General features: G+C 35.0%; 1 protein-coding gene across 2 annotated transcripts in view; it reads left to right on the top strand.

Annotated features, from left to right (window-relative positions):
* The window catches only part of UBR1 (ubiquitin protein ligase E3 component n-recognin 1), a 61,563-nt gene extending 49,777 nt beyond the window's left edge, over positions 1 to 11,786 (top strand). For both annotated transcript variants that reach the window (XM_068684004.1, XM_068684003.1), the window contains exons 39-47: positions 190 to 340; positions 1,194 to 1,281; positions 1,960 to 2,093; positions 3,251 to 3,359; positions 5,087 to 5,143; positions 5,636 to 5,713; positions 6,317 to 6,487; positions 8,639 to 8,740; positions 9,218 to 11,786. In XM_068684004.1, coding sequence (XP_068540105.1) covers positions 190 to 340; positions 1,194 to 1,281; positions 1,960 to 2,093; positions 3,251 to 3,359; positions 5,087 to 5,143; positions 5,636 to 5,713; positions 6,317 to 6,487; positions 8,639 to 8,740; positions 9,218 to 9,359 — 1,032 coding nt within the window. In that variant the 3' untranslated portion in view covers positions 9,360 to 11,786. The remainder of the gene's footprint in view (positions 1 to 189; positions 341 to 1,193; positions 1,282 to 1,959; positions 2,094 to 3,250; positions 3,360 to 5,086; positions 5,144 to 5,635; positions 5,714 to 6,316; positions 6,488 to 8,638; positions 8,741 to 9,217) is intronic.
* The last annotated feature ends 1,859 nt before the right edge of the window (positions 11,787 to 13,645 follow it).

The raw sequence follows: 13,645 nt of genomic DNA, 5'->3' as shown, positions 1-13,645 counted from the left end.
GTAGGTTTATGTTATTCTTCATATTAATACACTTTTTTAGAGTTTAGATTTCTGTGTAATTTTACTATTTCATTTACAAATGAAATGTAACCATATAGTGGGAATGTAAGTTATAATAATTCATATTACCCGTGTAATTATTACCAAATTTTTGTTACTTCAATATTTACTTCTTCCCTTTCACTGTAGGTGGGAGTTGTGTTATCATTTCCATCTTTATACTGGGAGGATGCTGTAGACTTGCAACCTTCATCAATTAGTTCAGCCTATAACCACCTCTACCTCTTCCATCTGACTACGCTAGCACATATAACACAAATCGTTATCTCTTCAGCAAAAGGTAGGGGTGTATTTGGGTTGTATTATTTTAGCATTTTACAAAATTTCTTAAAAATAATAGATAAACATATTGATAGCAACCACTGGTGTCTTCCAAATATGAACTTTCTCAGAATAGATGACATTTAGTCCTAGGTAGAAATAACTTCTTGTTTAAAAAAAGTAGCTCTATCATTTTCAGAGCATTTTATTATATCATTTGTGTGTTTTGCAGAAGAAAACAGAATACTTACACATTAGTGCTTGATTAAGTCAGTCGTGTAGGCAGCTTCCTATACCCTTTGCTCCTTGTAGAAGAAACAAAGCACTACCCCGGGAGCAGCAGTCTGAGCTGCACATTGAGAACTAGCATGGATTTTGGAAATATACTTTCCTTTACCCTTCAACCTATTTAATACCCACATCCAAAGTATGGAATCTTCTATACTAATAAAGAGGAATTTCACTTTTCTCTGTATTTCATATTACTGTTAAATACTGTTGGTAACCTACAGTTAGTCCTAGCTACAATTTCCCTTTTTCTTGAACATGACAGGACGAAAAAAAGAAAGCAAAAAATGAAACAATTTCCTGTAACTTAATCCATATAGGACAATAACTTCAGAAGATCATGGGAAGGAAGCAGTGTTTACATGAGGCTGAGCAGAGGGGCACTAATCAATATTATTCTTGATAGCATGCAGTTTTAGGAGAACGCTTCTTAGGTTAAAAACAACAAATAGTAAAGAATTAAGCAAAATAAAGTGGAAACATTTCTGTAATACAATTGAAAAAAAAAAAAGAGGTCAGATTATATAAAATGAGATGCGTGTCACAAATGAAGTGCGTTTACAGTGTGATTTATCTTTGTGCAGAATCCCCTACAGCTCGATCACATGACAACAGTGAAGAGGCATGTTCTGCTCAGTCTTTCTGTAGAGAGGTTTGCCAGTACACTAGTGGGTAAGTAGCAGTTCAGTTATAGTATTGTGTTTTCTAGAAACACCCTAGGCAATAACTTGTAAGCAACAGAGAAAATTCTTAGTCTTAAGGATGAAAAATTACCTACATATATTCTGGAGGGTAATGCAATCACAAACTGTGTAAGGTAAAGTAGGGGGAGGTTATTTTTTTGGCTTTGAATTTTTTAGATTTCTGTTACAGATTTTCCTTTCAAGCAGAAGAAAATAATTCCACTATAAAAGGAAGGGTGAATAGTGTACAGCTAAACAAAATTACTTATTTGCTTGAGCATTAGTGCCTTTCCTACCAGACCTTCTATGGTTATAGCTACAGGCTCTTGAGTGGTTTGTTATCTAGATGACAAAATAAGCTAGAAAATGCGGATGCACCCTCTACAAATTCTGCTTTGATTTATTTTTGTGGAATCAGCGTATGTTTTGGGATGGAAGGAATGCTAAAGATGATCTAATTGCAACCCCCAAAGGCTAGTTGCAAAAATGTTTTTATAGGATTGACAATGCTGTCACATGTCTAAAAGTTTAAGTTTAAATTTAAAATTTGGTATTTAAGTAATAGGAGTAATTTTTCATATGCACGATAGTTGCTGTGCATTTTGGAAAAACAGGTTACCAAATACAGAATTAATTACTGTAGATATTTCTCATTTGTGTATTACAGTTGCTTTAGTCAGGATATTCCAGGCTGGCTTGTATGGGATTGTGTTAAAAAAGGCATCATGCCTTACCTTCGTTGCGCTGCTTTATTTTTTCATTATTTGCTGGGAGTGTCTCCGCCTGAGGAGCTACAACAAGGTAAATATGAGAAAGCAAATGTATCTATATCCTGAAGTTGTTTACTCTTCTCCTGGAGTAATGGGGTTTTAAAATGTTCATGATAACAACAGCTAATACATTAAGACTTGGAAAGAAAAGGAAATACTTATTTGTATAGGAAGGGACAGGTATGAGAAGTTTGGTGGTCTAAACCTCTTTTTTTTGCATGGAAAAGCTAATTCTGAGTGTGTGCAAATACATGAATTATCAATGATGTATAGATAGTATTTGTGGATACAAAGACAGTAAGGGTCATTTATCTGAGAAATAGCCTCGAGTATATTAAAAAAGAAAAGAAAACCTTGTGCAGTTGCTAATGTTGGTAAATATTAAGACAGATGTAGCAAAATAAAGCCTTGTAGAAATAAAGCATGTTGTAGAGCTTTAACGTCTTCCTTAAATAATTCTAATTCATTATAGATACTAAAACAAAAACTTTTTTTTTTGTCAAAATGCAGGGAAAAACAGAATCATCAACTGCTTGGACAGGATGACCCAAACTGTTATAAACAACTGAGACACAATGTAGTCTTAATTTATATAAACTGAACTAAATTTGAGTTTGATTAGGATATGCAAGTTAAAATCTGTGCGCTTTGGGATATGATCTTGTCATTACTGTCAGTCTGGAATTTTCCTTCTGTAGGAAGCATTCTCTCTGGTGAAGCCACAGTTCCGTTTTCTGCAGCTAAAAGCCAATAAATAACCACTCAGCAAACTATTAACCTTGCACAACTTTGTGTGTGTTAACATTAACTTCATCATAGCAAAATTAAATATCATTGCAGGCCCAAAGTATAGTGAAAAGATAAAATGTGATAAATAGGGAAATCTGCTGTACCAACATCTTATATATATTACGCAGTGAAATGGAGTTTAAGCAAGGAATTCTGTTTTAATTACGACTTATTCATGACTTAATATAATAACGATCAATTTATTAACAAATGTAAAGCAGATATTCAGGCCCTGATTAAGTCAGTGGAGTATCAGACAATTATACTGTCTAAGGAGCTATGTTCTGGCTGTGAGATAGGTATTCAATGGAAGAAGAATCACAAGAACTGTAGTTTGAGTGAAGTATTCAGCAGTGTGGAAACATTTTAACAATTGCTCATGTATTTTTTCTCTTGCAGTTTCTGAAGAAGGGCAGTTCAAGGCACTTTGTAGTTACCTTTCCCTACCCACCAATTTATTTCTGCTCTTCCAGGAATACTGGGACACTGTAAATCCACTGCTTCAAAGGTACTAATTGAGAATGGGCAGGCCATGTTTCTGCAGTGTAATGGCTTTGTGGGAATCAGGTCAAATTTCTTAATAATCAAGCTCAAGTTCATATTAGAGTTGTAAATGTTTGTTTGATGTGCATAGGTATACTGAATTTTTGAAAGTACTTAAACATAAAACATTATACATTCTCTAGTAATTTAAACATTAAATTACCATAGACTACAGAACTACTGTTTGCAGACATGAGTGAAATTGGTTCATGTACAGAGAAGTTACCATAAATCTTTGTGTTTGGTGTACCATTTGCTGTTTTTTGGTCCATTTTTGTCAATAGCAAAACTGCTGATTACATGACCTATGAAATGAAATTTTATAGCCTTCCACATAAGGTTTTGTACTTTGTTGTCTTTGGATTTCCAAAATAAACTGATGACCATAGAAATTATCTTAATGGTTAAAAGGTGCAATTTTAGTATGTACATTGCAATCTGACAGTAAGGAGATAATTGCTAAAATTCTATATTCAGAAACCCAAGTTAAAATAAACAACTACCCACCACCCCCCAGCCTTCATCTCCGAGAATAATAGAATAATCCTGCTTTATTGTTTTGGAAAATGTCTTCATGTATTTACTGTGACTGTTTTAGCACATGGTAACATTAATTATTATTCTTGGTTCTTGTCAGAATTCCCTGGCTTACATTAGCTTTTTGGGTTTTTGCCTCTGTTCTGCTTTGTTGCCTAGCTTCCCTCAATTAGCTGCCTTAAATAGCTTCCTACATAGAAGTTTGCTATAATTGCATTTGTAGTGTGTACAACTAATTATAAATTAATAGCATGTTAGCAAGTGTATTATTAAATAAGTTTGTCTTAAGTTCCTACATGTCTGCACAAAAACATCACAGATCTTGTAAGGGAGCACAGATCTCTTGCGGGTTCTTGTGAATGTTAGAAAGAGAATGCTAGAGGCAGGGCTAACAAATGCATCAGTGTTCCCAGCCAAAAACAGGTTTTGAGTGAGAAACCACCTATTTTATGTAATACTAACAGTTTTCAAGCCGTCCTGTGATTTCCCCTATATTTTCTGAAGGAATTATTTCAGAAAACTAAGATAAACAGTTGTGGAGAAGTGTGCTAGATGAAGATGCTAGATTGACCATCTCTTACAGTTCTCTTTGCTTTCTCATGTTTTATAGAAATAATATATTTTAGCTACCAATTCCTCTGTTTTGTAACTTGCCAACGTCTATTTTTTTTGTTAGATTTGTTTGGTCATTCTAAGCAAGAACATTAAAAAAAAAATCTCTAAATAATGCATTGTAAAATAATCATTGGGTAATGGTTATTAAATAAAATATACTGACTACTAAGAAAACATTTGATATTATACTGTATATTCCAAGAGGAGCTATGTACTGTAGCCCATGTTTACTTCATGAGAACTCTATGTCAATACACCAATAAGGACTGCTCGCATTTGTAACTCAACTGAGTTTTAATATGCAAGGAAATACCGATCATTTTAAGCATTGTGTTTTTCATGTAGTTTTTTTCTTTTGCAAGCAAACTTAAAATATTCTTTTCCTGAAGCAAAACTGCAATGAGCAGCAGGTTTTCCTTGCAAAGTTTAAGCTAAACTATGGACATGTTATCTATGCTCTGTTCTTCGTAGTTTAGTTTATGAATACCAACGTTGTATTATTATCATACACCGTTTTCTACAAATGTTTGTTTGAAATAGGTGGTGTGCTGACCCAGTGGTGCTAAGTTGTTTGAAGGGGAAAAGCATTGCAATAAGGTTAGTGGTTTTTTTCTTCCTTTGTTTTTGACTTAAAACTGTTCAAAGAATTAAGTGCTTGTTTGTGAGCAAGTTAGCAGTGCTTCTGTTCTTTCTCATGCTGTGCTACCAAAAGTCATTTCTCTTTAAGTGGCTTTATATTATTCCTCACACAGTGAATTTTCATCAACAATGTACAGCATTCTGTTAACTAAGTTATATAGCTTTCTTTAATGAAAAAGAAAAGCTAACTGAAACTTGAAATTCCTGTGTATATATGTGTTAAATATGCAATTTTATTTTGTCATCTTTGCTGAAATTGCTGGAATGTAGAAATGGTGAAGCTCCTATGTGAAGACTCTCATTTGGGCTTCTAGGACTGAAGAGCTGTTCTGGAACTCAAGCTTTTGGTACATTCTGCAAAATTCTGAACAGGATAGTGATTTATAGCTGTTGATTATGGTTTTTCTTTTGCTGTGATAATTTTTCTTGTAATCTTTTTTACTTACACAGATACCCTAGGAAAAGAAATAGTTTAATAGAGCTTCCTGAAGACTATAGCTGCCTTCTGAATCAAGCATCTCAGTTTAGGTAAGATTTGCTATATTTAGTTGTCTTGCTGGGAGTTTTGTCATTTTGATGTTTGTGTAGTTAATGTAACTGCTGTTAAAACTGTATATAGAAATGATTTTGTGGAAATGAAGGCAGTGTTATGGTTATACTGGTCCATACTGTAATAAGTGTTTTAAGTCTGCTGTACAACATCTTGCTAAATGAAGTCCCTTGTGTTTGGTAGAGTAACACATCAAATTATTGTACCTTAATCTGCTGATCATTTTTCACCAGTGCAATGTAGGTTTGATTTGGCCCATAAACCTGAAAAGTATCGTTGCACTAGACACAAGAAGCCCAGCAGGTTAACACTGTTTTATGCCAGGAAGAGTGGATCAGGATAATTCAGATGAGGAGGGACTTAGCAGATCATCTAGTCCAATGTCCTGCTTGAAGGAGGTATTTTGCAGCTGAAATCTTTGAAGCAATGTAAAAACAGAGCCAGAGAAAGCAGATATGTGAAACATGGTTATGACATAGTACATGTCTTACGTGTGACTTTTTTTTAGGAACATTATTGATTGTTAGCTTTTCTTTGGAAGATCAATTCCTGAATTAACATTCTGGTTATGCTTTATCTAGATGCCCACGGTCTTCTGATGATGAACAAAAACATCCAGTATTATGTTTGTTCTGTGGGGCTATGTTGTGTTCCCAGAATACTTGCTGTCAAGAGCTTGTGAATGGGGAGGAGTTGGGAGCCTGCACGTCTCATGCTCTTCAATGTGGAGCTGGAGTCTGTATGTTTCTCAAGTAAGTAGCTAGCTAGAATTTAACTTATTAACGAATAAAAGGAAATATTTGAAGGTTAAAAAACCACAACAGTGTCAAAGCACTTGACTTGTCTGAGGTGAAAAAACATGGCTTTGACGTAAAATGCAGCATACCAAAAAGTTATACCGCTGCTGGGAGTTGTTGTGTGTTCCCTAGGTTCTGAGTCAGATCATATACTTTATAGAATGAATATACAGTTCCAGGTATAAAACCAGTATGCCTGTTTTCCAGGTGATGTGTCTAGTTTATCCTGCATGGTTTAGTTGGGCTAGAATTTTCCAAGTATATTGGAATTGCACATACCATTCCCTTAAACTGGGATTTTCAAATGAACAGTTCTATGAATTTAGTATCTAGAGATTATCTTCTGTGATTAAAACCAGTCTATTTTTAATACATGTTTTTCTTTTTACTACTTAATGTGAAAGAAAGAACTGATCTTTATCTAGTTACTTTGTTCTTAGTTCACAAAATGGTTGAATTTCTACTTCAGCATAGGATTAGTTTCAAGTATATCAGGAGCTATGTGGAGCTTCTGTGTGTTTAGAGGATTATGTATTGTAAAGTTTTTAATAATGAGATTAAATGGAAACTGGGGACTTAGAATCAGAAGGTCATAATTATGGTATTATCTTCCACAGGAAATAACTGTAATTCGTGCCTGTTCTTTAAGGCTGTGTAAGTTTAAATTACACTGTAAACACAGGCTCAAAGTTCTAGGATTGATATTTTTTCAGCAGTCTTTATCTGTCAAGCCTACTCTACTCTTCTCTTGATTGAGGTGTCAGAGGCAAAACATCTGGGACTCTTACTTATTACTTATTTTTCTCCACACTTCAAGGAGCCTCAATAGGAATAGCAATCCAGAGGCCTGTAAGTTGGCAAAACCAGAATATCTTTGTAGCTTGAGCTTAGTATTGTCCTTCACAATGTAATCAGAGAGAGAGTTACTGTAAATTGACTTTTTTCTCATTCTATTACTTCTGAAATATAGGCTTGTGCACACATACAGCTGTAAATGGAGGGAAGTACATTCTTAAGACTGGCAAGCTAATCAGTTGAATAGTGTTTGGTATGTTTCTTGTGTGACTCATGGCTGCTTAAGATAACCACAGAAGTGACTGTAACAAGAAAATTCAAGTAGAGTCATGAAGTAGCTAAGCACCCAAGTCCAAAGTAGGTGTATTTAGGTACATACCTGCTGTAAACTCTGAAGTTTTCCATAGCATCTGGAATTGCTAGCACAGGCAAATCACTGTAATGGGATGTTTGTTTTGGACTGGAGTTGTTTTGTGCCTTGGAGGGTCGATAAATCCTTTGTGGATCTAGACCAGAGCAATGCAGTGTTCAAAATGGAATGCATGCCTTTGGGATATTCTTGAGTTACCTGAACTGGTTCTGGTATGGAAAACTATCTAGCTCCAATAATTTCAGGAGCTTTGTACAGGTTAATTCACTGTTTTCCTTGCCAAGAGCAGGACTTCTACTGTCTGAAGATTGCTTCTGGTACCTATTATAATTCTCATCCCATTACCCTACAATGTAGTAGGGAGTGTAGATATGTAGATACTGCCTCATAACTCAGTAAAGACCTGTGGAAATAAGGTCCCATTATGGCTATCCTCACGTTACATAATAAGCTTGATGTTTCCTCCTTTTATTAAACTCTTAAGTGCTAACAAGGATTATATATGTTTAACTTAAATCAATTTTAAAAATTGACTTGTAGTGATAGATAAGTCTCCTTGCTGTTGGTATTGAGACACTAGTTTAGATCTGGTTTAGCTCTACTTAAGCTAAAGATAATCCATGCTATTTAATCTATTGTAACTCATACTATTCAACTACTAGGTAAAATAACTCTACTAGGGATTGTATGCAACAGGGAATTTGTTGCAAAGCTACAGGGATAATAAATCCATGCTTACATCATGTATGAAGTCAGAAACAATTACATGTGGTATTTAACAAGGAGTTGATGCAAAGTAACTTGTAAAAATCCTAGCTAATCGAATCTACTATTGATTTAGATCCTACCTAAGCTATCAAAAGTTGTAGCTTATAGAAAAATGCTGTAAATTTCTGGCAATGTTGAAGATATTATTTTAAATGAAGCTATTTTTCCTTAAGAATCAGGGAGTGCAAAGTTGTCCTCATAGAAGGTAAAACCAGGGGTTGCTTATATCCTGCTCCCTACTTGGATGAATATGGAGAAACAGATCCAGGACTGAAGTAAGTAAATATTTAGCCTTCCTGATTTCTTCATTTCTGTTTTGGTGTCTGTCTTATACCTATTAGGCACCATGTTCTTCCTGCTAACATGTGGAGCACAAATACGTATCTTTGTCTGGTGAACTTGTTTAACTTCAAAATCCTAATGATAGTTTCTAGTCAGGAATGGGTCATTAGTAGTGGAAAAATCTACTTGGTTCTGTTAAATTTTCTTAATTTTCACAAGAATACTTTCTATACTTTTAATCTGAAATTTGCAACTGCCATTACTAAAATGTTGTCTTGGAAATTACAGTCACTGTTCGTTGCATGTGAAACTTTTTTTTACCAGTAGACCTGTTGGAGTTTCTGTTCATACAATTATTTAATTTTTACTGTCTGTTGTTACTACCATTAATGCTAGACTATTCATGGAATAGTTTGTTAGTTGATATTCTGATATGCTTATTCATATATTCTCCCTTTCCTTCTATGAAGAAGAGGCAATCCCCTGCACCTATGTCGGGAGCGTTACCGGAAGCTCCATCTGCTGTGGCAGCAACACTGCATCATAGAGGAGATTGCCAGGAGCCAAGAAACAAACCAGATCTTCTTTGGATTCAATTGGCAACTGCTTTGAGTCTCCTGATTTTAGGGAAATCTCTTACCTTTGGCAGTGCTTTGGAAAAGGAAAGAAGAGTGGCAGTAAATAATCTACTCTAAAGTGGATACTGTAGTTCAGACACAACAGATGAATTCTCTAGGTTTGATGTAGTACTGATACATTGAAACAGAATTTCATGTCATATGTCTTGCTCTTTTTTTCCCCCCCAAAAAACCACCTTGTATAATTATTATTTGAACATTCAGGTCCAGAAATATTTTCACTTCTTTGACAAGTTGTAATTGTTTCACATGTTTTGATGAGGACGCCTTCCCAAACCTTGTGCTTCAGGGCACACACATTCTTTTCTTGCCACAAGAGTATACTTTTAAATGATATTGTTAAGGAAAAAGTTGCTTTACTTTCTTTCTGCATTTTTTTTCACGCTTACTGGAACTTTTTAATAAGTCAAGATCTGTGGCATAATGTTGGGGTGGAAGTGGTGCCAGGTCTGTAGTAATCTGTAGCAACAGGTACAGCAAACATGAAGCTGTGCAGAAAAAGCCTGCATTCTGCTATATCCTGGGATTTAATGAAGAGTTTATTAAAGAAAACTCTTCAAAGGAGAAGTGTGCATAGAAAGTGCATGGGGGAATTACCATCTTGCTTGTTGCGTCAAAAATAAAGTCTGTGCTTTTCGCATTGCCAGAACTGCACTTTATCTAATGAATTTGTCCTCTATTAATGTTGTATATCCTAAGAGGTTAGAGCTACACTGTTTGGTTATGTTGTGATTAGTTTTACTTCTTTTAGTTTGTCCCCTGAGGTTTTCCCTGAGAGACAAGCAAGAAAATATTGTTAGGTAGTTGTAGTATATCTCTGCAAGTTATACAGGAGCCAGAGACTTCAACAGACTAAATCTTCAAAACTATCACTAGACTAAAATCAAGTCCCTAAACCAGCAAATTTAAGAATTGGGAATAAGTTTGCCCATGTTTGGGGAATTTACCACCTTTCATACTCTTGTCACAATTGGAGTCCTATTTGCATAAATGAATGTGTTTTGGGGGTCATGTTCAGTGGTTCAGTGCTAGTTAGAGCAGAAAAGAAAAAGAAGGTGGCTAAGTTGTCCCTTTTCCCTTTGGTAGTTATTAATACATTGTGATTGAACTCTCTCAATACTATGTGAATCTATTTCAGTTCTAATTGTTTGTTATTCTGTTTTCTGAATTTCAACTATAATATACTTGAGGGAATTTGTAAGGCGATGGGTGTAAATGCTGTCCTAGGATATCCCGTTTGTGTCCAAGCTTGAAGTTATCAGTGCTCTAAATTTCCCCTCCCTTTGCTATTTGGATTTTTTGTGTAAGTTAATAAGGCTCACAAGGGGAGGTTTTCAAATTAATAACTGAGAATGTGTCTTTCTGTGATTTTTTTTCTTACTGGCTATACGAGAGTAGAATCACAAATTAATGAGTTAGATATAAATATAGCTGTTCTCCTTGTTTCTTAAAGCTTTTAGAGTACATGTGAGTGCACTGAGCAGTACCAGAACTCTCCTGAAAATGGAATACAGATGGACTCAAACATTGTTCTGTTTTCAAACACTTGTTAAAAATAACTTTCTCTATAATCCTTCCCTGGTGATACAAATAGTTGGCTTCAGTATGTTTTCCAGGTTTTGTTTTCTTGCAGTTAAGACCATTCTCCTTATTTTGACTTTTTTTTTTTTTTTAAACCTGAATATACAATTCTTTAAAGACAAACATCAGTTCTGTATACATAGTGAATTTAGAAAAGCAATTGTGATGAAGACTTGCATGCACTGGAGATTTCTAAGGTCATCAAAACACTTCTTACCAAGAAAATCATTTTAAAACTAGCAAATGTATGTCTCATTGATACCAAAACTGTATTCACTTTTTCCCCTCTGATATTTACCCTTTCATTTATCAAAAACTTTGAGTTACCTTGCACTTCACTGATACAAAAATCTGATATATATGTGGTAAGATCACTCTTACTTTGATTTGTCTGAACTATAATATATTTATAAGGACATGAGCTGGTTTGATCAGGTGAGCTCCTGTTTAAAGCTCTAGAAATATCTTTGTATCTGAAGAAGTGAGAGGAAGGGGCAAAGTTGCATCTCTCTGTATGTTTCCACATACTAATGAGCAAATGGGCTCCGTACCATTCACTGACTAGTGTGGTCATCTTTCATTTCATAAATTACTATGCAGTTTTGTTCACTGTGAGTATAATCTGTATTTAGTGATCGCAAGATGCTTATGCCACTGATTTCCGTTCCATCCAAGCTGACAGAAGAAATTTGATAATGCACATACTGGTATCTTTAATTGCAAAAATGTAAATTTGAAACTTGTATAATGTTCTTGTGCTTTTGAAATAAAATATCTTGTATATGTATATTTAAAAAAGGAAATAAAGTAACTTCTCTTAGATTATTCAATTTTTATTTGGAGACACTTTGACACTTCACAGCTGATCTAACAGGAGCGTTATAGCAGGGTCTGTCAGCATGGAAAAAGGGAAGAGTTATTAAATGACTAGTAAAACCATATGAGTTATCACTGTAGTCCATATCATCATTGTACCAGTGAGTACTAGTGGAATGATTTTTCTAATTTAAATAAATATTCCACTTGAAACTTGTCCTAGTATTTCAAAGATGCAGCCTCCTGCAGTGTCTCTCTGTTTTTAAAAGAAGTCTTCAGTACATAATGCAATATTCAGATGGCCTTTTACTGATTAGTTAGTGATTCTGGTTTCATAGCTTCTCAAAGACGAACTTGCTGCATAGTCTGGCAGATACTTAACTTCTTGAAAGTAGAAGTTTGTATTTTGTCTAGTGTTCTGTGTGATACATATGGAGAAAAAAAGCTTTAGTCCAGTGCTACACAGACAGACAAAATCTTACATGTAAGAGGTAAGAAGTACTGGGTAATTCTGTATTTTAAAAGCTGCTGGCTGGTATTTCTTTTGTTGTAGCTTCAGGCACCATTAAGCTTGCAGTGTTTGAGTATTAATTCTGTTGCTCTCTGTGCTTCTTCTTAATTTTTAGGAATTAACCCCTGAAAAGCTCAAAGGTAGGTGAAGTATACTAGCAGAACTGTTCTGAAAATAAATTCAAACAAGAAGCACATTAGTTAAGAAAAAAGAAAAGCCACAACACCGTTTCTCTAAAAGATTCTTAGAGAATTAAGAGAACTATTAAAATTATGTGTAGGAAGATTTCAGCCATCATGCGCTTTCATCAGAGATGAAGGTTGTTCCATTTCTGTGGCACAATCCTAATAAATTTTAATTATTTTTTTATCCATGTTTTGCAGACAGAGGCTGTTTTTTTTTTTTTTTTTTTTTTGATACAGAAAACAAATGGACAACAATGAAAATTGACTCCTGCATAAGTCTCTTGAATCCAGTCATTTCTAGTCCTAGCTACATCTCTCTAAGCTTGTATTGTTGAAAGTGTAGATTAAAGAGGAGATGTCATGGAACATTGCAAGAGAGGGCAAGCTGAAACTTAGAGGGATTATATGCATTATTCATTGCAATGGTGAGTAAGAGGAGAGGTCAGGTATGAGGTTAAATTGAAACATCAAAACTTGAGTTTGCTCTTGAGTACAATGTCAAGAAAAACAAGACTCTAGTTTGTATAACTACAGGTTGTTAAACAACTTCGAATCTATTAGACTTCAGAGGTTTCTGGGAATCATGTTTGAATGAATGAGCCTGCATAACACATTTTGAAGTAGGTACTGGGGCTGTGAATTTGATGAATATTTCAAGTCCTTGCTTTATCTGTGAGGAGCTGTGGCTGGGCTTTTTCAGCAGACTACAGAATATAACATATCCATTCTCCTAAAAATACCTGAAATGCAATAGAAACGTAGTAGAAATGCTCTTTAGGTACAGGTATTGAGAGAGTCTATCGCTTGGAGAAAGACCATCCCAATCCACCTTAACTTCTGCTTGGAGGTTTTGCTGAACATACTGTGGCAGCCTGAGAAATCCATCATAGATGATATAAAAAAAAAAAAAGAAAGACTCCAAACCTCTTTCATCCACTTTTTCTTTCTGTGAGTCATGCTTTTACGAGAAGTTACAAAACCTAAGTATTTCTGTCTTGTGATATTTTCCCTATTCAGACTTACATGGAACTTCCCTGGGCAGTTGAATTTACCCAGACAGACTGTGCACAACAGAGTGACTCCAGGCAGTCTACCTCTGTTACTTGGCATGCGGGAGCAGAGCAGGACAAGAGCATCCATTTAAGTGATAGTCTCCTCATAGCAAAT

This window comes from Anas acuta, chromosome 5 (assembly GCF_963932015.1).
Source record: "Anas acuta chromosome 5, bAnaAcu1.1, whole genome shotgun sequence".
Lineage (NCBI taxonomy): Eukaryota > Metazoa > Chordata > Aves > Anseriformes > Anatidae > Anas > Anas acuta.
The sequence above is the reverse complement of the archived record's forward strand: the minus strand, read 5'-3'. Positions and strand labels throughout refer to the sequence as shown.